The 23,164-nt window shown below is 42.7% G+C and overlaps 1 protein-coding gene across 8 annotated transcripts; it reads left to right on the top strand.

The window, feature by feature from the left end:
- Positions 1-1,425: 1,425 nt before the first annotated feature.
- On the top strand, positions 1,426-22,553 carry LOC113026684 (protein phosphatase 1 regulatory subunit 12A). Of its 8 annotated transcripts, none has more exons than XM_026175731.2 (25): positions 1,428-1,811; positions 6,711-6,841; positions 7,200-7,318; positions 8,477-8,633; positions 8,771-8,915; positions 9,011-9,085; positions 9,228-9,307; positions 13,242-13,426; positions 13,569-13,678; positions 13,770-13,967; positions 14,130-14,212; positions 14,317-14,406; positions 14,544-14,645; positions 14,738-14,839; positions 14,915-15,005; positions 15,089-15,214; positions 15,285-15,405; positions 15,531-15,634; positions 16,928-16,987; positions 17,078-17,100; positions 17,178-17,241; positions 17,396-17,500; positions 18,655-18,705; positions 18,925-18,975; positions 21,273-22,553. In XM_026175731.2, exons 1-25 carry the CDS (start codon positions 1,536-1,538, stop codon positions 21,357-21,359), a joined length of 2,736 nt encoding a protein of 911 aa, XP_026031516.1. In that variant the 5' UTR covers positions 1,428-1,535; the 3' UTR covers positions 21,360-22,553. The 8 variants fall into 8 exon arrangements, with proteins under 8 accessions (XP_080160027.1, XP_026031516.1, XP_026031513.1 ...); XM_026175728.2 differs by having other exon boundaries at positions 13,218-13,426; positions 13,773-13,967; XM_026175727.2 differs by having other exon boundaries at positions 13,218-13,426.
- Positions 22,554-23,164: the final 611 nt, after the last annotated feature.

The raw sequence follows: 23,164 nt of genomic DNA, 5'->3' as shown, positions 1-23,164 counted from the left end.
AAAAGACTAAATAAGTATGACGTGTTTTCTCAGGAGAAATGCTCTTCTCTCTAAAAGGACCATGACATTTGTATCTGAAAAAAAAAAGCCAAGACTTATAAGACAATCTCAGATTAGATCAGGAGTGGAGTGGTGATGATTTGGGTTTGTTTTACAGCCACAGAATCTGTGCAGCTTACAGTCTAGTCTGTGACTGTGTCTGTGGTAAGAGACTGAAAATGCCATACAGAAAACAATTAATCCAAGTGATATATATTGTATCCTCTGGACAGATAATATATTACATATGCAAACAAAATACATTCTTGTTAGTATCAAGAATATATATTTTACTTTTTATCCCCCTTTTCCATTATATTTGCATGAAAGTGCATGACTCTTGAGTTCTTCTTGAGTTACTAACATAACACAGCAGTGCATTCACTTATTCAGTCACTTTAATTCTAAAACTGTGTATATACTGTATATTCTGTGTATTTATCAACTCATTCTTATTGCCTGTTTATGCCCTGTCCTTATCTTTAACGTCATGCTGCTCTGTTGTATCTTAATTGCCCCTTGGGGATAAATAAAGTCTTTCTGATTCTGATTTAATTTAAAATATGTTAAATTATTGCAGTACAAAAAAAGGAGTTTGTTTTTTGGGTCAAATTGAGGAGCTTTTATTGTTGTTTTGGTTAGAGGAGTATTTGAATATCCCCCCCATTCTGTTCACATATAAAAGCAAAACGTGTCACACATAAGTCTCATCACTTCTGGCCTTTTAAGAAAGCTGGTGAACTTGGTATCATCCAGTTATTAGCCATAACTACCCTTAACTTACACATGCACATGCACTGATAAACACACCACTGTGCAAAACTACATTCCATGTGCAATAATCCAAACAATACAAAACGCTGTTTATTTACATATTTACTTTTCTGTCTCTCTCTCTTTTCTTTTCTTTTTTTTTTATATTTGTACATTATATATATATATATTGTCTAAATACTGTTCATATGTATTTACCCCCCACCGCCATGTTTGCACTGAGTAGGAGATGCATCTGTATAGTGACAATGAAGGCATTCTATTCTATTCATAAAGATCAAAACAAGAAAAAAAAAGAAAAAAGAAAAAAACGAGCATTAAAATAATATGACAGAAAAACATAAAAACTGTTGTATTTACTTATATAATTTTGTGTTTGTGTTGCAATATATAATATAATAAATATATAATATAACAAATATTAAAAGGGAATCTGTGTTATTTCTTTGATTGTGTGGTTGGTCATCTTAACTGTCTGAACTTTTTTTCCCCTTAAATTGATGTGGTTGTGGTAAAAAAAAAAAATAACAGGGAAACTTCCGAGTAGTTCCTGAAGGCAGCGCAGAACTGCCACTCAGTCGCAGAAGTTCGCTATGTCGTGTTGTCCGCCAGGGGGCGCAGTCCGGGAGGTGTGTTGAGGGCGGGGGTGCGGAATCCAAACACGGCACTCCGCTTCTCTCCTCGTACCATGAGCTGAATCTGTCCGGGACAGACCAGGGAAGATGGCGGCCACTGACCATTCCCGGTCCGAAGCTGCCAAGCAGCGACGGCAGGATCAGCTGCAGCGATGGCTGGGCTCAGAGACGGATCAGACGGGTTCGGAGTCCCGGGAAATCTCGAGCGGTTCCGGAACGCGCCGGGCGAAAGTTCGGTTCGCCCAAGGAGCCGTATTTATGGCTGCTTGCTCCGCCGGAGACCGGGAGGAGGTGGCAGCGCTGCTCCGACAGGGAGCTGACATCAACCACGCTAACGTAGACGGACTGACAGCGCTTCACCAGGTAGGAAGTTTTGCCCCTCTAACTGTCAGCAGCTAGTTTTCCTTTCTGCCCGAGCTAATCGCTACAGTTGCTACAACTGTCGCTCATCTAAAGGGAAAAGGGCTCAGCGTTGATCCCTTAATGATCCTCACAGCGAAGAGGACTCACAGGTAAAATGGACCACTAACGTACTTCCAGCCCAGCAGCTCCTGTAATCCATCACTCATTCCTCTGTGCGTTTGTTTTATAAAGTCCGGGAAGAGTTTCTGGCCTGTTTAACACTAGCAAACTTGGTTTATTAGCCCGTTGGGAGGCTGTCTGATCCGCACTGTTGCATTTAGTAAATTACAGGCTTCTTTTTATGGCGTAAAAAAAAGCGAACGAGAGGGCAGCAGACGGTAAAAACCAAAGAGCCTGGTGGACCATTTTTAGACAGTTATGGGCAGGCTTGTGGCATACAGGCCCTGCCGAAGAGTCAGGAAAGTAGTGGGAGAGAGAGTTTCACCGTCCTATCTAAAGGTCTTAAAGCAAAAAAGAAAAGAGGGAGGGCATTATAACTGAAGTTTTCACCCTTACATTTTATTATTGCAGTTTTCGTGATTGTTGCGTTCATGAGTCGAAGATAGGCTGGACTTGTTCGGTGCATGTTCAAGTCCTCCTCTTGTCCCTGCTCTTGACTTAAGTCATAACACCCAGGCTCACTCTGGACACCATCACTGTCACACAGGCCCTCGGTGATGCAGCATTTCCTCCACTTTAATGGCACTGTGTGGTAAACACATTGCTGTCTCATCTCATAAAGTGAAAGCAGGGTCAGATGAGTTTTGACCAGGATTCCTGAGAACATACAGAAAAGATCTGCTTCGAAGTCCTCTGGCCTGCGTGCTCATGCAGATGTGGTTTTTCCCTCCCAATTTTGAGGCAGTTTAGTGAATTTGCCCCACCACGGCTGGTTCAGATGAGTCTTCTGGTGGCTCCACATGTCCGACCGGTCACCCAGTGTGGTCACCCTCCTTGCCCTCCATCCCTCTCTCCCCCTATTGCTCATCGGTTGCCTGGAAACTCGAATTAAATATAGGGCCCGCACTCTCCAAACTTTCCATCCTCTTCATCCAAAGCCTTTTCTGTCTTCTCCCTCCTCCTCCTCCTCCTCTTCTTGCTTTCTCTTTCTCCTTCCCTTTGCCAGTTCCCCATGGAGGGGACTTTAGGGATTTCGGATGAAGAAATGGAAAACATGCCTCAAACAGCACAAACTGCTGTTGTCAAAGGCGATTTTCACAATGAGTCACTTGATGACCCAGTGAAGGAGTCTGCTGAGAGTGTGTGTATGTGTGTGTATGGACCGTCGTCACACGCAGGGTGCCAGAAGTACCCACTGTTCATTCATTCAGCTCAGAGCACCCACTCCATTAGTGGGCGACCCCCGCCCCCCCCCCGCTGTTACTGAGCCCCATTTTCAGCTCTTACAATGATCACATTTTGGTTTTTTGTTTTTTTTCCCATGCATTACCTGCCTAAATCTCTCATATTATAAAAGGGAAGGAGGAGGCTTTCCCCAGCTTTGTGATTAGTTGATTTAGCCTAAAAGAAAAGCCTCTTAGGTGGCTTAAGACAGGCCTGATGGAGACGTTTCTGTACGTGTTACAGACACTTGGCGCTGTGACGTCCCACAGAAGAACTGCTTCGGTAACGTCACATTTTTTGAGTAAATATCATCTCACCTGCTGACATCAGTGAAATGAGACACCAGTGCAGATTAAACTAATCGTTTTGTTAGTATTCAGTTCAGCTTTGCTTCAGAGTCACAAAAAGACAAATCTCCACCTTTATCAAGTATTTATAGCCATGCCACTGGCTATGTGCCGCATTGGCCCAGGCCGATCTCGGCAACTACGCAGTAGATTGCCACTAAATTTATTATAATGTTTAAATAAACACTGTAGTCCCCAGAGGAGGAATCCGTATGACTTTGCAACCTTCTTCGTGAAGTTAACATTTGTAGTTTTTAGTGAAATGTATTGACAGCTATTTTTTTTTTTTAAAAAGAAAAGTTTTTTTTTAAACTTCATTTGTATTTCAGAGTATTACAGATGTTTACATATATGCAAACTCTGAGAGAGCAGGAGAAACTGTGTTGGCACTGTATCTAAAATATGGACCGTCACTTTTGATTTCACTTATTGATTACTCAGAATCGCTCTCGTTTTGGAGAAGCAGCATCGTCGAAAACTCCTCCAATGTGAGTCTGCAGCAGCTTGTCTTTGCATACATGCATATATGAGATAAAATACAGAGGAATAGCTTCATTGCCAACAGGTACCCACTAAAAAGATGGCACACCATGATCCCTCTTTTAATAAAGAGTGGTTTCATTGTTTACGATTGAAAACGTTCTCTTCTGTTCAATTTAGCTAGTTTTCAGAGAGGGTGCCAGTTTTAGTTTTAGTGTTCTTTAATTATTCAGAAGCTCAGGGCGGCGATCACAATGCAAACACCTGATTCACAGCCACACATGTGGTTTTTCCAGTAAACACAAAAGTATTTACCAAAGCCTATTCGTGCTGATTTTGTTGACAAAGTTAAATAAGACAAAAACTTCAAAAGTGTAGTTTTTGATTTTATTTTGTTACTTCAAATATTTATTTCCCGCCTAGTTTTAGTCGTAGGCTATAATAGCCGTGGGGCAGCATAATGTCATGATATTTTTCATATCGTACCGATACCGGGACACCAAATATCGATATTATCATCAAATCAATGAAAATGCTCATCTCATGCACCGCCTTCCCGAGATGGTGTTAGCCGAGCAAACTTGCATTAAAGCGACTTTACTGAAAAAAATCGTCCAACACTGGACGCACACAGCATGACAAAACCGCATCCTAATTCAAAGTTACACAAGTTAAAATAGGAAAGAAACCTCCTTGCAACTAGAAAATAATTTTTTCACATTCTGCAACCGACTGCAACTTGTGGTGACTAAATGTTTGCTCAGAGCTCGAGGGCGTTGCACGCTCACGACCGCTTTTGATTACGAGACGATTGCGTAGGTCACCTGATAGGAGGCAAATTTTCTGCAAATATTAAATAAAAAATACTCAGAATATAGGAAAATGTTCAAAATTGCCATAATATCACATATTGAGTAAACTATTGTCTTACTTATTATCTTACTTTTGAAGTAGAGACTCACAAACACAGAGCATTACTAATATTATATAGACAGGTGAATGGAATTATGGAGTGCTGCAAAGTTCAGTCAGTGAACATTTACGCTGCTCTAAATTGACAGTTAAACATTAGTGAATGTGAGCTAATATATCAGTGCATCCCTGTAATTAAAAGACATTCGTAAATTAACTAATAATGCTATTTATAAAGTCAGTGTCTACATCAGTTTTCACCCAAAAATGAAGAATAACAAAAGCATAATCTTATGTTACTCCCTGTCTGATTCTTACACCATCAAAGAGTAGGTACAGACGCTAGTAATATATTTTTAGTTTTTTGTGTTATTAACATTTTATTTATTTGGTCTTCGCACAGATTCTGAGCTACGGCTCATTTCTTTATATTTTGATAGGAAAATGTGAAATTGGTGTAGTGGTAGATACGGAAACATTTGCAAACATGCATGGAAATACATTATACAAGCTAAAAATGAAGCTTGTTCATATTTAATGCCTTTGAAAGTCAGTATTTGGTATGACCATCTTTATTCTTCAACACGGCCTGAACTCTCCTTGGCAAGCTTTCTTATCATTTCTTTGAGTACTCTTCAGGAATTGTTCTCCAGGCTTCTTGAAAGACATTCGATGCTCTTCTTTGGATGTTGGCTGCCTTTTTGAGCTCAAAGCTTCAAATTTGGATCCGTCAATCCATCAGGCGTGAGGAATCGGTGCTGCCACTGATTTTCAGTCCAGTTCCTGTGTAATTTGGCGCATACCTCAGGCTTTTCTCCCCGTTTCCCTTAATTAAAAATGGCTTATTGACAGCCACCGTTCTGATGAGACCAGAGCAAACAGTAGATGGATGAAAGGCCAGATCCATCTTTCTGGTCTCGGCTGGATTCTTTTTTTCCTTATTTCTTAAGGCCATGACTTTAAGAGACTGTCCATTTGCCAGTTTTTTTATTTTTATTTTTTAAAGCTACCCACATCTCCTTTTGTCATCCACTTGTTCTGTTTCCTCAGTGTTTAAGGACACACTGCACACCATGCCGGGAAATGTTGTCGTTAGCTAATAGCTGCCAATTAAAAGTGGTTATTGGTGAAGTTGACTGTTACGTTTAGATTCAAAACTGGTTTATCTCTTGAGTTAGTTTTTGAATGATTCATAGGTCAGAGTTAAGTGGCTTAAAAAACCAAATAAAAACATTCCTCTGAAAACCATCAGCTGAAAATGAGTGAAAAAGCAGCCAAAAAAAATACTTATTCAGTACAAGAACCTTCCATCTGGCTCTTTTTAATAAATATTAACTTAAATCAAAGTAACCTATCATAGCAAAATCCCATGAGGTCCTCGTGGGATTTATCCCGGGACTTGTGTTTGATCACACTTAGATTCTTTGCTCGACCTAGCTTGAGGAAAAGCTGCTAAATAGAATCGCTGTTTCACTTGTGCTGCAAAATGACTGTTTTGGAAAGTACTTGAGGGCTTTTAGCAACCCACTTAGCAGAAAGTCATTACAGCAAGGAGACACAGTAGTCATTGTTTTAGCCCCGCTGCTTTGGTTGAGTTTAACAGATTTTGGAAGAGTCTGGAGTTTTGCCTTTAGCAACGAACCATGGTGAAGTGGGTCAGAGACCTCCTCTACTGTACTGAAACTGTACTCAGACTGGCATCCATTTGTTAATGTCAGAATAAACAGTAAACACTTGTACACGGCAATCAATCATGCGGACGTTTGTCCTCTGGCAGGCCTGCATTGATGAAAACGCTGAGATGGTGCAGTTCCTGGTGGAGAACGGGAGCGACGTCAACAGAGGAGACAACGAGGGCTGGACTCCTCTGCATGCTGCAGCCTCCTGCGGTTTCATCCAGATTGCTAAGTGAGTGTCGACCACCATCACTTTGTCACATCACAGCCGAGTGGTGCTGAGGGATTAGAAAACACAGACGTAAATCAGTGTTAGATAACACACATAAAACTCACACATATTCAGGGTTTTCCCAGGCTCGTGATTGGCCTTCTGGAGAGGGGGTTGACTGCACAATCGGTCGACATACATTTAAGGCTAACAGTCGGTGTTACTTGACTTGAATAAAAATGTATTTTAAACTCAGTGAACCAGTGATCTTCCTTTTGACTGAAGGCCAAAAGCTCATCGGAGGGTGCCAAGAAAACTCGTTTATCCTCCATTCAGGTTTTACCGTTGCTATCTGACAAATGTATCTTTGTTTTTTAAGGTATCTGATAGAACACAGTGCTCATGTTGGAGCAGTGAACAGCGAGGGAGAGCTTCCTCTGGATGTTGCCACAGAAGATGCAATGGAAAGGCTCCTGAAAGCTGAAATTAAAAAACAAGGTAAAAGCAACAAAAACGGGAGAATTGGAACCTCTCCTCTCCACCTTTCTGGTGTCCTCCCTCTAAGTGACTCATAACATGCAGTCACATTAGCTTGTTTGACTATTGTGATTGCTGGGTGCCGTACTCTAGTGCACTTTAGGATGTGGCTCCAGGTACAGTTCAGCTGGACTTGGGCACAGTATCGATTGAGATCCTAGCCTTGAAATGCTTCCTCAGTTTTAAGGTTAAGCACACGAGAAATATGGGCAATTGTGCAAGATAACTGCTCCCAATGTGAGCGCACGGGGGCTTGATTCAAGGTTGTCAGTTCTGTTGGGATGTGCACATCCATCTTAATAATTAAAAGACAATATAAACCCTACTTTTGTGTAGAATCAACACAAATGCAAGGTTGCTTGTAATCGGATATTGTGCGTTTCCGTGTTATCTGTATTTTTAGGCCAAACCTGCAATCCTGAAACCGAAAATCAAATTTTCAGTGTGATGAGTGATGATGCCAAATTAAAAGAGAACTTTTATGTACAGTCAGTAATCTTACTGAAGTTAGAAGACTGAAAACAAACGTGAGCTCACATGTGTTAGTCAACCGAAGCGATGATGTTGGGAGTATTTCAAGGAATTAACTATACTGATGATTCTACACAGCTTTGGTGCCGGTTGCGTTAGTTTTTCACAAGCAGCAATAATCAGGAAATCATACAGAGCTCAGGCTTCAGTTTTTTGTTTTTTTTTTTATAAATATGGAGCCTCAGAACTTCATTTTTTCCTTTTTCCTGTTCATTCCAAAAGGAGGCAAAGAAACAAGGACAGCGGCCGTGCACCAAATGTTCTGTGACCTTAATTGTTCTGGACTCCAGGCTTGTGCTTTTATCTCTGTCGAATGTGTGTTAGCTGAGATCCAAATACAACCGGGAGCACAGATGACGTATATGAGATAAATTTACACTCACAAGTATTTATTTTTTTGTGTGTGGGATGCTTTACTTACAGAATTGTCCTGATATTTGTAAGCTTTTCGTAAACAAAACTTAAGTTAGAGTACATTAAACCTGACTTGTAACCCCGATGTCATCACTCATCATAGATCTAAATGGAAGGGGAGTTTTAGATGCTTTGAAGTGCTTCTTAACTCGAGGTTGTCACTGCTTGTCACAGGAATAGACGTGGATACGGCCCGAAAGGAAGAGGAGAGGATCATGCTCCGGGATGCCATGGCGGTGCTGGCAGGAGACGGCACACTCACACCTCACCCAAACACCAAGGCAACGGCTCTACACGTCGCCGCTGCCAAAGGCTACATTGAAGTCCTGAAGTGAGCATAAGTGCACACATAAGAGCAGCTTGTTGACTTTTGTTTAATTTTGTTACCATGCCAAGTCAAACGGCTTTTATTCTTAGCCTTGTTCTCTCCCCCACCTCCACTCCTCCCAACTCCCTCACCTCGCTCAGGGTACTGTTACAGTGCAGGGTGGATGTGGACTGCAGCGACACTGACGGGTGGACGCCTCTGCACGCAGCAGCTCACTGGGGGCAGGAGGAGGTGTGCAGCCTGCTGGTTGACAACATGTGCGATATGGGTGCCGTCAACAATGTGGTGAGGGCACGGCGAACAAGCTTTCCCTCTGCAGTTCAGTCTGTGATTGGAGCTTTAGCATGTGCCATCACTGATCACTGTGGCTGTCCTTGTAGGGACAAACACCTTTAGATGTTGCAGACGAGAACCTCGTGGACGTTCTGGAGGAGCTGCAGAAGAAGCAGAACGCTGTGAGTCTGTCTTCACACACACACACACACACACACACAAGGCACTGTGACTATCTCACTTGCTCGGACAGACCTGTCATGATTGATGGCGTTCCAGCGGCGAGTGCTCTCTGTGTTTATGTCTGTTTATATTCCTCTTCAGTTACGTAGCGAGAAAGAGAAACAGACTCCTGTTATTGAGCCCATTTCGCATATCCCCATGGTACCAGTCCGCCCACGCAGGTCAGTGCCAGTGTGTTGGTGCGTCCGTATGTTTGTGTATATCTGTGTGTGTGTGTGAGTGTGTACACGCTATGCTGTTCCTCAGCCCAATCCCAGTAATCCTTGATCCAGCTGTTGTCTGCATGCAGGTGTGACAGTCCCAGTGTTCCCATCCCTTCAGCTGTGTTACTTCTACCCACCAACCTGGGTAGATGTAGCAGTCTGTCTCTCAGTTTCATACTGAATATTAATGCTTTCTTTTTAAGTCTGCATCTGATCACCAGTGTTGGGAAGGTTACTTTTAAAATGTATTCCACTACAGATTACAGAATACATGCCCCAAAATGTATTCTGTAACGTATTCCGTTACGTTACTCAATGAGAGTAACATATTCTGAATACTTTGGATTACTTAATATATTATCATGCTTTTTTACAACTACGTGAATGTACTATTGCTGTGATTTATGACTGTTACTGAAGGTCCGCGGCTCCGAACCGTATTAAAGGGACCTCTGACTAATATGTCGGGCTCCGAGTTGGGCTCGTAGCCGAAAAATAGCTTTACTTCGTTGTCTGGGTCAACTTTGCTAGCGAGAAACAGAGTGAGGCGTTGAAAGGCTGCTCCAACGGAACTTATTGTTTTGGAGGAAAACACGAACACAGCGTCTTAATAGCTTACTTACAACTGGGCTCATCAGGCACTCTTCTTGGCTGCAGTGGTTATTATTATATTTACATGCTTCCAGCTCCCGTTTCTGCTCGATGATAACTCGTAGTTTTCCACTCGCCCTTTTCTCCCTCCTCGCGCTCACAGACACATAACGGGTATGGCAGTCCATTCTCCCAGCAGCACGGACTACACTGCCCATGAGGCTACATTCTTTAGAGCATGTAGCATCCTGCTTAGCACAACAACAACAAAAAGCCGCTCTCTCACCCAGGAAACACGCAGAGAAAGAGCGTCGCCCTGTAACCATGGCAACCGTAACGCTGCCACCTGGAACAACAGAATGTAGCTGTCAAACAAAACCCAAACAGTCCTGACCCGCGACAATATGAAACAGGAAAGTACCGCCGTGTAATCCATTTATTTCAACAAAGTAACTGTATTCTAAATACCACCTTTTTAAACGGTAACTGTAACAGAATACAGTTACTCATATTTTGTATTTTAAATACGTAACGGCGGTACATGTATTCCGTTACTCCCCAACGCTGCTGATCACATTGTAAATGCTAAATCCAGCCTGTTGCAAATGGCAGCTTACAACCAGTGTTGGGTGTAATGCGTTACTAAGTAACGCGTTACTGTAATTAAATTACTTTTCCACTGAAAAAGTAGAGTAACTAATTACTGTTCATTTTTAGGTATTTTAATTACAGTTACTTACAATTTACTTGCGTTACATTGTAAAATAATTAAACTGGCTGAATATCATTATTTAATTTCAATAATTTGTCTTCTAAACGTAGAAGTAAACTCTGCCGCTTTAACATCGTTGCAGTGCAGGTGCACATCATTTCGCGCCAGTTTGCTGCATAGTCGTATTCTAAAGCAGCGGTCCCCAACAATTTTTGCGCCACGGACCGGTATGAATAAATTTTCTTTTTTTCGGTACCGGTACTAGTTTTATTTTGTTGTATTTATCCGCGACACCTTAAAGGCCGGTCCATGAAAATATTGTCGGGCATAAACCATACCTGAAAAGACCCAGGAAAACTGAGTAAACGATAAAAACGATAACAAAATAACGCTGAAAACCGATAAAAACCCTGAAAACTATACATTTCACACCTGAGCCTCAACTCTCGCGGCCCGGTACCAAACGACTCACGGACCGGTACCGGTCCGAGGCCCGGGGGTTGGGGACCGCTGTTCTAAAGCGGAAGATGTCGGACTCGGCTGAAGCGAGTGGCTGTTTTATGAAATGGACATATTCCCGTCTCTTCACCTTTCTGAAACAAGCAGACAAGAATATTACAGTAATATGTAAGCTATGTCCTGGGGAGAAAAAAAACTATCGGCTGCTGTTAATAGCACGAGTAATCTACTGAAGCGCCTGACACGAGAGCATAGACAAACACTTCCGAGTGATCCTTGTTCATCATCCATGGATAACACCGTGGCAACTCCTGCTAAGCAGGCAAAACTTGATTTTACTTCAGCAGCACAGAAAGCGTCTGAAGGTGAGCTTAAAAAATGATTGCAGGCTACATTGTGGAAGAGATGCTACCGCTGCGTACTGTAGAGTCTCCGTCTTTAAAAAATGTATTTATTATTTAAAGAGTTTAATTTCTATTGATTGTCCACTCAAGGTTTATAGGGGTTTTAAGAAGTATTTAGTAAATTACTTATTTAGTAATTAAGTTACTTTTCAGACACAGTAATTAGATAAGTATTTTAAATACAATATTGACTAAGTAATTAGTAATTAATTACTTTTTTAAAGTAACTTACCCAACACTGCTTACAACAAATAATTAAGTCCCCCTAGCAAGACTATATTTGCCATCAAACACTAGAAGGAAAAAAATATATTAACAGTAAAATAAAATGGTGGGTGATACGAGTAAATTCCAACATTGCAGTATATGCAGCGTAAAAACTACAGTGAAGGTTGGTGTGCTCGCTCACAGAACATCCAATGTGATGTGCTCATGTAAACAGGGGATCAAGAAAACAGTGTTAAAGATGTATTTCATACATTTAAAGATGGTTGAGATGGTTAGGTAGATGGATTCTTTTTTTCTGTACATGAAAGATTCCAAGAACAAAAACAAACAAAATTACAGATGGAAAAAAAAATGCCAGTGACTTAAAGACATTCAAATAATGCTGTCATATTCCTTCACGTTAGATATTAAAGACTAAACAGTCTTAAATTTGTAGGATCCTCTTTGCTCTTAGTACGAAGGGCCTTCCAGGCCAAAAGGGTGGAACGGAATAGTAGAGCAGTAGATGCACAGGATATGATGTAATGTCAGAAAAAGGTTTTCAAATTTGTGACTTCTCATGCAGCAGTGCAAGCGTTTGCAAGCAGTTGATTAAAAGCTCCACAAAAAAAAGAAAAAATATATACATTTTTTTTATAACATTTTTTTAACATTAATTTAACCAGGAAACTCTAAAGGTAAACAATGTGTCTTTGGAGAGTGTCCCAAGGTGTCCTGTTGTTATCCCAGCATGTTTCTTTGTGTGCTAACAATATGCAGTAGACAGTAGAAATAAAGGACTTTTTCAAAACTTTGCAAAAACCGGTAGAAGTTGGTCAAGCGGGGTAAAAGAAACAGAAACTGACTAAAGCATAAATATTTCTCTGTAATGTTGAATTGAAAAGTCATGTAGAACTAAGCGAGGATGTTTTAAGTTTTTCAGGTAGTATAAAATGATTGCCCTCTAAGTGTTGTTGACGATATAAACGCATACTTTGTTTCTCCGTGAAAAGATGTCTTATTTTATCTTTGAATGCCATTTTTCACTGTTTCTCCTTCTCGAGTAAAAACAAGTATAATTCAAACACTTTTCAGAGGATGGGTGCTTTGCTGTTGATGTCTTGGTTAATAGGGCCAAATGTGCACGTAAACCATATTATTTACCATTAATATGTAGTGTGGCACTGAGAGACAGCATTTGTTTTTTTGTTCTTTTCACTTCTGTGGCTGCTCCTTAATCTGTGTGAATGATTTCAACGTTTCACTTTAAGGAAACGGCTCGAATTGGTGCAAAGCAATTGGCCACAATTACAAACGAAGCAGAAACGGCGGCACAGAAAATGACCCACTGTTTCACCTACCGAGGTCTTGATTGATGCATGCTCGCTCTAATTGGCTGCACATGGAATGATTACCCTCACTGATCAGCTCCCTGCATGCCACCTGTTGTTCCACCCCCCCACCCCCCACCCCCACCTTGGCCCCGCCCCTGCAGGACTTCTATCTCTCGTATGAGCAGCAAGGAGAAGATCTGCCTCCACGAGCGGGAGAAGCACCCTCCGCCTCCTGCCCTGCAGAGCAGTCCGGCAGAGGACGAGGAGGAGGAGGGCCAGGCGGGACAGAACCAGTCTCAGGGCCAGGCGAAAGCCTCGAGCAGCTCCAGCTCAGAGGAGGAGAGCGAGTCTGAGAGCGATGCAGAGTCAGGTGAGAGAAGCTGTTTCTGCTTTGAAGTACCTGCTGGCTGTGTTTATAGTTCAGAGTTATTGTTATTGATTAATCCTAATGACCTTTGCGCTCATACAAAGAAGGCAAAAGAGCATTTTTAATAACCTTTGCACTCTTGCAGAGAAAGCGAAAAAGCGAGAAATCATAAACAACTTGAACAACAAGCGCAACACCACCAATCTGCTTCCTACCTCCATGTCAACAAGCACCACTGCGAGCCAAGTGAAAAGGGTAAACGGGAAAAAGACTTGGAACACATGAGATGCATGTACGGCTGTGTGACAGCAAGGCAGGATAATAAAAATGTTGACTGTGTGTGTAGCAGGAATTAAGCAAGCCTCCAGTCACTGAAGCCCCGGGGTCATGGAGAACATCTCTGAGGAAGGCGGACAGCTCTGTGACTCTGGGCTCAGCTGGGCTATCTGACCCCAGCCAGGACACCAGCAGACCTCCAGAGTCCGGCCTCGGCATGAGCCGCTCTGCCTCCAGCCCCCGCCTCAGCTCTGAGGCTGACACCAAGGTACGCAGGCGCTCGCGTGATTCATAGGTTTATACACTCATGAAACCACAGTCGTACTTCTATAAATCTAGCTTGACAGGCCAAATAAAGGCTTCTTTACTGCCTCCATTCACTGAGTCACATAAATAAATGACAAACTGATCTCTTCCCCCTCGCGCTCAGGAGCCAAGGCTTGCTCGAGTGCCGCCCAATCCAACACGGAGACTCTTCAGTATTCCAGATAACACTGCTGACAACTCCAACAGGTGGGCCTCAACTCTCATACACGTCCGCGTTTGTGAAGCCAGAATCCGAATCCCTGCATATGTCCCCTTGTCACCCTGTGTGTGTGTGTGTGTCTCTCTCTCAGTTGGCTAAGCCGTAGCTCCTCTTACACCCGACGCTTCAATAGTCAGTCAGGAAATGATCTCACTAGCTCCACCCCGTCTTTGCTTCACAGGTCAGTCATGCTGCTCACTGCCCGTCTAACTCTGCTGTTTGTGTGTAATTGTCACTGTCCCCTAACGGCAAACGCTAATTTGTGCGCGACTGTGAAAGGTGCCTTTGAGTTTCCAATGGGTTCTGTCTTGTTTCCAGCTCATCTTATGGAAAGAGACTGGATGACCCCACCGTGACCTCAGCTAGCACAGGAACGAGCTCTGCTGGACTCGGCCGCCTTAATAGTGTCTTGGCTCAGAGGTATTTTTCATTTTACACTGCATGTACGATTTTTTTTTTTTTTTTCCTTTGGACCAATATGAGTCACCTTTCATCTTTCTTTCTACGAAAAGACTTCCTCAGGAACAGACGGAAAAGAAGGATCAACCAGCCATTACCACCTCCAACTCTCAGAGCACGACCGCAGGCGAACAGGAAGCCAAGCAGAGGCGCAAGTGAGTGATAAGCGTGTCTTTGAGGATGTCGAAGGGCGCGACTTTGTTGCTAAACTTGCGTTTCGGCTAATGTAGGTCCTACCTGACACCAGTGCGGGATGAGGAGGCAGAGGCGCAGAGGAAAGCTCGCTCCCGACATGCACGGCAATCCCGCCGCTCCACTCAGGTGGGGATACTTGCTCAGATGTTCGCCCTACTGATAGAGGCTGTGTCAGTTTGGCGCTTGACTGTGTTTTCTTTCACCTCAAGGGGGTAACGCTAACAGATCTGCAGGAGGCAGAGAAGACCATACAGACCATGAAGACGGACAACAAAGGGAGAGAAAAGGAAGAGGAGAAGGAGAAAGAAGCAAAGCAGAAGAAGGGCGAGGAAGGGGTGAGAGCCGGCACTTTAGAGGCCTGTTGACTGCTGTCCTTATGTAACACCATGTGACGTCACAAAGTAGGGGATGCTGTGTTTACAGGAATTGAGCTGGAGGTCTCGTATTGCCAGCCTGCAGAAGTCAGACCTGCTGGGCCTCACACAACCTGCTGGCACACCTAGACCTCAGACCTCTGACAGAAGAGGTAGGCTGCCGCCCTTGTTGCTTGTTTGGGTTTTTGTTTTCACATTTCCTTCGCTCATCAGCGTGTGGTTTTTGCTCGCAAACATTAGTTTGGTCTTAAAAGGCTGCTGTCTGGCTTTGTTCCAGATGTGGAGGCCAACACAGGGGAGAGCGAGACAGAGCGATGGGCCAGGGAGCGCAATGAGAGGAGGCAAATTCAAGCCAGGAGGAAGGCACAGAGGACCGGGGAGGTAAATTCTGCTTATTAATCTGAAAAATGAAATGCAGGATGGATATGCTCATAAGAAGAGACAAATTTGGCGAGAGAAAATAGAAAACGAAGATGTGTACGATGAGGAGGAATAAGGGGAAAACTTGACTTGAGGGTTTTATGAAGAAGGAGCACAACGCATCACACTGAAGGGAAAAACAGTCAGGCACTCTAATATTCACTAGAGAGCTAAAACTCTTAAAGTGCCTTTAGCTGGCCAAAAACCTTTTAGTTTTCAAGTGAAAAGATTTTTTTTGGCGCTCTGTTTATTTTTCTGGTAAGAATCTAATGTTAGCTTTGCATTAGTAAGTTATTGCATTTGGCTAAACAAGTTACAAACATGGTAACGTTTCTCCTGGCTTTGTGAATTATTCACATTCAAGTCTAATAAAAAATGCAGACTATCAAATTGATTTAGCTTAACTGTTTACCCCTTGAAAGCCTACTAGAGATAACTGTCGAAGCTCTTCTCTGAACCGAGCAGGTCGTCATACTTCAGCTTATGTAACAAAATGACTGGGTTTGCATCAAAAGCCATTAAGGATACAGGGAGGTCGTCTTTGTAGGAAAAGAGTTAACTCACAGAAATGTAGTAGACACAAATTTATATCTGATTATTGGACTGCTCAATGACAAAATGCTTGCATCGCAGCTAAACATACAGTACTGTGCAGAAGTCTTGAGCCACCCCTAACTCTTTTGGGTTTCACTTCCAATGAGCCATCCAATAGTCCTCCAGACTTTCTGAAAGTCTTCCAAAGTTTTGCTTTGGACATTGGCTTATTTTTCACTCATTCAAGTCCAGTCCAGTCCTTGTACCTGACCATGTTGAAAGGAATGTTATTGTTTGTTGATTTCCAAAGAGCTACTGGTTCAAACCTTGGCATAGGTCAGTACTGTGTGAAGTGTGTTCTTTTTTAAAAAAAAAAAAAAATAGCAGAAATTGGTCAGTAAATTGATGCCATTTATTTACCATTTTCCTACCAACATATAAAGAAATCGGGGGTGGCTTAAGACTTTTGCACAGTACTGTAATATTTCTGCTCATGCGTCTCATCTTAACCACCTTTAACTCCCGTCCGTCTCTGTTTTTTGGTTCGGGAGCTTGCATAAGTGTTGGTTCTGTACTCCAGTAGTGTGTCCCACCACACTGCAGCCTTTAGGCATTTCCCAGTGTTTTGCAAAAAACGGAGACGGAGTGTAACACAAAGTTAGTAGATTGTTGTGGGCCAATGTCTGTAAGAACCTATTGTTCTGTCTGTGTCGTCTGCAGGGTGAAGACAATGATCCCAGTGGAGAGGAAGAGTTTTCCACCAGTGGGCTCAATTCACAGGTCTCCGTGAACTCTTGTTTGTGATCTCATTAGAATGTAACTTAAGAAAAGAGCTGTAAGGTATTTGCTTTTCCCCCCTCTTGTTTACAGACAGACCAACGTTTGAGTTCCAGGTATGAATCCCACTTTTGATTGATCTGAATTTTCTCCATTCACAGTGTGGATGACCTTTTTGTTTTCATATAACCAGGTCGGACTCATCCTATAGCGACCGTACACGGGGAGGAGGATCTGAGACGAAGGACTTTAAGAAGGTGAACCGACAGCAAATGTATCGCTGTTGAGATCATGCGATACATTTGCCTTATTTGTCCCAACTCTTCATTGCGTGTGTGTGTGTGTGTGTGTGTGTGTGTGTGTGTGTGTGTGTGTGTGTGTGTGTGTGTGTGTGTGTGTGGTGTTTGTCAGTTGTTTGAGGAGGTTTCCAGACAAAACAGCCAGCTCCAGTCACAGCTCCAGGACACTCAGAGGAGTGTCACTCAGACCAGGTTGGATCTGGAAAAGGCCACGCAGGTGACAACAAATACACACAAAAAGTCAAACAGAAACTGTTCTTGTCGTCTTTCACCACGCAGAGTCAAAGCAAGAAGCTCATAGTGGTGGAACTAGTAGGGCAGGTTCTTTGTTACTGCTTATGATTTTTTTTCAACCTCATTTCAAATACTATTGCTAAATATAGAAACCCATATAATGTTCCCTTTGTTTTAAGCCTTCGACTGCATTTGAATCCTGGTTTCATACCTTCTGCATATTATTATTATTATTATTATTATTATTTTGTATTCTCCAATGGGAGTGTATTGTACAGTCAGTGATCCGTAGGCAACCCTTCAAATGCTCTACCCAGATGAGGGAAAAGTGAGACCGCTACTAGATTAAAAAGGTTCTTAGAATTTGGATATTTTTAATTTTTATTTATTTAGTAATTTTTTTTACATTTTTTTTCCCTAATTAAAATTGATCTATATAGCACCAATTGACAACTATGGTTTTTGTTTTGTAAATTTAAAGTCCTTAAAATATTAGACAGAGAGCCCCCATTGATGAGCCCTTGTGATTAGGGTCTTGGCAACAGTGGGATGGAAGAACTTTCTTTTAACAGCAAGAGAAGTCCAGCAGAATCAGTCTACCATGACTGGTCGATGAAAGGAGAGCATAGAGGGGGAAAAACAGTGCAAAACACAAACTACAGGAGAGAGAAGACAAATGTTAATGGCAGTAGTGATGTGTAGTCCAGCAGCCTGAACCTACGAGAGAGTTCTGTTCATGTTCACCTAATCCTGTCGCAACTTTAAGTTTTCTGAAAAAAAAGTAATCTGTCTCCTGAACTTAAACTGGGAGCTGGTTCCACAGGTGCGGTGCCTGAATGCTGAAGGCTCTGCCTCTTATTCTACTTTTGAAAACTCTAGTAAATCACTTGTAAGCCTGCACTGTGACAGTTAAATGCTCTGTACGGGGCCAGATCCTCAGGACGTGTAAGGAAGCAGAATTCAAATACAATTCTGGATTGCTACTACTAGCAGTGAGCTCCCAGTTTCACATGCAGGCTTATTGTGTCCATGGTTCCAGGGTGTACCTTTTTGATGTCTTTTTGCATACAGGCCTGCATGTGATCATGTAAAAATACCAGTGCGGGTTATGTAAACGTGGTTTATTGTATTCAACAGAGACAGGAGCGTCTGACTGACTGTTCAGCCCTGCTGGAGCGGGAGAGGAAGGTAATGCATCCCTTGCTAATGATGTTACTTGCTGTGTTTTCGCTTCATCTGCCACACTACAGCCACTCTTGCTGTCTGTTGACGCTTTCTATTCTCTACTCACTCAAACCACTTCCTCGCTTGTTTTCGCTCAACTTTTGTGCTCCTTCTACGTCACTCTCTCTTTTTCTCTCTCTACCTGCTCCCCACCCTCCCATGTCGTATTTTCCCCGGCGCCAGGATCGAAGGATGTTGGAGCGGCGAATGGCGGAGCTGGAGGAGGAGCTAAAGGTGAGAAGATGTTGAGAACGACTCTTATCATGCCCACGGGCACTTTTGCATGCTTCTGCTCGATTAGCTTGGCTTTCGCTTGTGCTGTCCAGCAGTGTGGTGAGAGCACAAGGTAGAGAGCTGTTTTGCACCGTGTCCAGGTGGTGTGACGAGGGTGGTGTCTGTTGGAGCCAATTTCTTCATTTAGTTGCTTAGCAACTTGAGGCATCTTATGTCTCTGCGGTCTCCATTGTGACTCTGAACAGAATGAGTTATTTTGTTGCCTTCTCGAAAGATAATAAACTTCTGTGTAACAGCAGACAAATGATTAAGCATGGCTTTTAACAGAATAGTTCTATTTATAAATCAATAACTAAAAATGATAAAAGCTAAATGGTTCAGTAAGGTAAAAAAAAGCAAAGCTCATCGTGTCACCCACTCTAAAACATCAAATAAACAAGATGATATTTAGTTTTGTAACCTGACTGAGGCAGGCTCGCTGCTTCCCTGTATATCCAGTGTTTAGTTATGTGCAATATATAAAAAAAGTACTGGGCCACCTACACATTACCTACATAGCTGCTGGGCCATGAAAGCACACAGTTTTTTGTGCTGATGTTAATGCCAGCGGAGGTTTGGAGCTCTGCAGTTATTTAGTCTGCAGACGGGTTTATGACTCGGCAACTTTGTGGCTAAAACTTCCACTTTCTAGTAATTCCACTTACAGGTTGCTGTGGAATATTTAGAAAAGAAGAAGGGGCACAAGAGACTGTTGCAACAGTTACATCTTATTACAATATCACACTCAAATTCAATGAGCTCTTTAGATCCAGGTTTGAATCTATTGTCTTTTTTTTTCGTTCTCTGCTATCAAGTTGGTTTATTAGTTCCACTTCTGATATTCAAAGCCTCAGTGAACTGTAGATGGAGCAACATGTAACATGTTAAATGCTTAGTTTATCCACACCTGATATATATATATCACACATCTGATGGCTTGGAGGCTAAGGCAGCAATTTATAATCAACCCTTTGGTTTAAAAGGAGTTGTTGACTTATTAATAACCAGCCTATCAACAGGATGTCAATTCTCTGTACTGTTAATGTAAAAGTAGAAATACTAAATGGCACTGTTATCTATATCAGCCTTTTTGTTCCCTGTAGTTAATCAGACAAACAAAGCACACATAACTACACTGATAGCTGTTACTTTACTTTAGGAAGTGCTGTTTACTGGTTCTTTATATTGAGCTTGCTGATTTAGAAGTTAATGGCAAAGTCATTAATGATGTGGTTTAGTTTCATGTGCTGATTTTGCTGCAGTGGGTCACAGTGCCTGCTGGAAAAAACTGCAAAAGCTATACTCGAATAAATTTAGGCTCCTCTCCTCTGCAAGGTGTTGTGTACGGCCAAACAGCTCCCAGGGCCTTTGTTTTTGTTGTTGTTTGCTTTTTTTGTTTTTCAAAATCACTTCTTGGATATCTCATTTCACCCACGTTTTCATCTGTGATGGAAAGCCTTGACAAAATGGCAATCCTACAACTTTAAATTCATTTTATGGGAAGAGGATGAAGCTGCAGAAAGCAAAAATCTGGCAAGTTGGGCTGGTTGTTGGGCAGAGGCCAAAATAAATAAGCCTTCAATGCACTGTGAGGCAGCACATGAGGGCAGAGGTCCTCTCTCCAACACCTCAGGATGTTACAGCGGAACTTTATGCTGACAACCCGACCATGGGGGACAAATTCACTGCTCAGCCCATGAATGTCAAAAAATAAAGCTCTAGCTTTCTTCCATTTGTGCTCCTGACCTCAGGCATTGCCTTTGGGCTTAGACACTGTGGACTTCAGAGCCAGAGACCCAGTTCTGATCCCTCGACGTGAAAGTGAGGTCAGCTTGACTTCCAGAGAGGGAGCGAGAGAGAAATGTAAAAATAGGACGGTGAGATGGAGATGACCTTGTAGGGGAGATTGGACAAATTTATATTGTGCATAGTTTTTGGCTCTACAGTGCAGATTAACACATTCGCCTAATGCGAATCTGCGGTTCAAGACTGGGAGGAGATGGAAAACCCTGGGAAGGTTGTGCCAGGAAGGAAGGGCATCCGACGTCAAATCTGTGCAGATCCATCTGCCGCTGCGACTCCTGGGAAAGAAGCTTTATGGGTTTTGCTTCAGAGTCACAAACCTGTTGACTGCATTAATCTCTTAACATCCAACAGCTCATTGATCCAGTAATGTGACCACGACAAATGTAAAATAAAAGCTGCATTTATATTGTGTAAAGAATTTGTTTTAAAGTGAGTTTAATCTTTACCACCAGGTTTTGGTTGACCTGAAGGCAGACAACCAGCGCCTTAAAGATGAAAATGGAGCACTCATCCGTGTCATCAGCAAACTCTCCAAATAGATGCAGGGAGAGAGAGTGACATGAAGAGCAGGGATCCCCCCGCCTCCCTCCACCCACCTATCCATCCATCACTCCCTGCCATACATTCCTCCCAGTGCCAAAGAGAGAGCGAGAGAGAGAGAAGGGGAGAGAAGCAGCAGAAAGTCCTTCGTACATGAGCACTACAGCATGACTTGGATTGTGGTGCTTCTATGCGAACAGCTGGCGTGTCTTTTGTGTGCCTTAATGCCGGATAGTCACAGCAAAGACCCCGTGGCTGCGGCCAGAGGCTTCCACAGTAGCATCATGAGACCCGACAACAGCCAGAACACTCTGTGTCTGGTGCAACACGCAAAACTGTGCGTCATGGTGAGCGCCAACGCACTCCTGTGCACTCCTATCCGTACTTCCTCGATGCACACAAGACAGTCTGGGCCTTAAAGTTCCCAGTTAGTATTTATTTTTGTGAACACATCTCACAACACACATTCACAATTTATTTTTATTTCATCCCCCCCAATCCCCTCATCCTACTCGCAGTCCAAATGTAATGTGTTGTCAGGCAAGAAAGATTTCGGTGCATCCTACTTTTTTTTTTTCTTTCTTTCTTTTTTCTTGTTTAAACATTCAGCGTCATCCTGACAACGGGAGTCATCCGTGAAGGTCTGTTGGGTTGTTGTCTTTCCATGTGCAAGTGTTTGAAGCCACCTACCTCTCCACCTATGCACTTCCCCACATCATTTTTATATTTTTGTGACCACAGATACACTCCATGCTCTTAAAAACAAAAAAAGAAAAGCACACACACAAAAACTGACCGGTCGGTCGACCGCAGCACTTTATTCTCTGCAAAGCGCTAAAGATCTGCGAGGCTTTGCCCGTCCTCCAGACAGAAAACGTTTCAGTTTACCACCTCACGACTGCTTGCCTTTAAGCAAGTAGAGTTAGAAATTACCAATGGGTGAATATCAGAGGTCATTGCACATCCTATTATGCTATGAGTGGTTTTTGGTTGTCATTGGATTAAATATTTTCATAATTTTTCGGCATCAATTCCTCTGACAAAGGAGCATGGTTATGTACAGTCTGTGTATAAATGTTAGCCTTGAACAATACCCCTTTGAAGTAAAATTCCATGTAGCCTTGCTTCACATGTTGGTTTTCTAATATATTAAATGGATGTCTGCACCCTAATAAAAGTGTGTTTGTAGCAAATGCTTGGTTATTATCCACCTCTGTTCAAGCAGACTGTCTTATCAGTGTACACAACACTCAGTTCCCAGATGGATTCCTGCCTCTTTTGTAACTCTAGTCATTGAGTGGCTCACTTTTATGTTTTGCGGTCACCTGTTTGTTTGTGTTTAGCTCTGTTTTCCCACACTATACTGTATCATCCATGTGCACGGTGTCTGTTAGTCTGTCTGCTGGTAGCCAGATGTCCTCTGTCACTGGGGGGAAAAAGAGAGAAACTGAACAGCTGTAACACACCAAGAGGCCTAAAAGAGGAAACAGTCCAACACAGATGTATTTAAAGTATGTTTGTGCTGCTGCATTAATCTGCTTCTGCTCCCAGGTGGACAATACATCAAGAGCTACTTGACATGATAGAAGCTGGTGTCATTACATATGCTGGAGTGCTCAGACATATGGGTGAAGCTGTGCGAGTCCCAGTGTTTCTTCCCACTTGCAGTAAAGTGTAGTTAACACGAGCCATCCATCTGTTTGTCTCATCTGAGAGTAGAAAGATGGACCACTGTCCTGCAGGCTAGAACCTCTGACAACAAGCTGAGCTCCTAATAAGGAAGGGCAGGCTGGCTGAGGCGCTC

Source organism: Astatotilapia calliptera, chromosome 7, assembly GCF_964374335.1.
Source record: "Astatotilapia calliptera chromosome 7, fAstCal68.1, whole genome shotgun sequence".
NCBI lineage: Eukaryota > Metazoa > Chordata > Actinopteri > Cichliformes > Cichlidae > Astatotilapia > Astatotilapia calliptera.
This window is presented reverse-complemented; position numbering and strand designations above follow the sequence as displayed.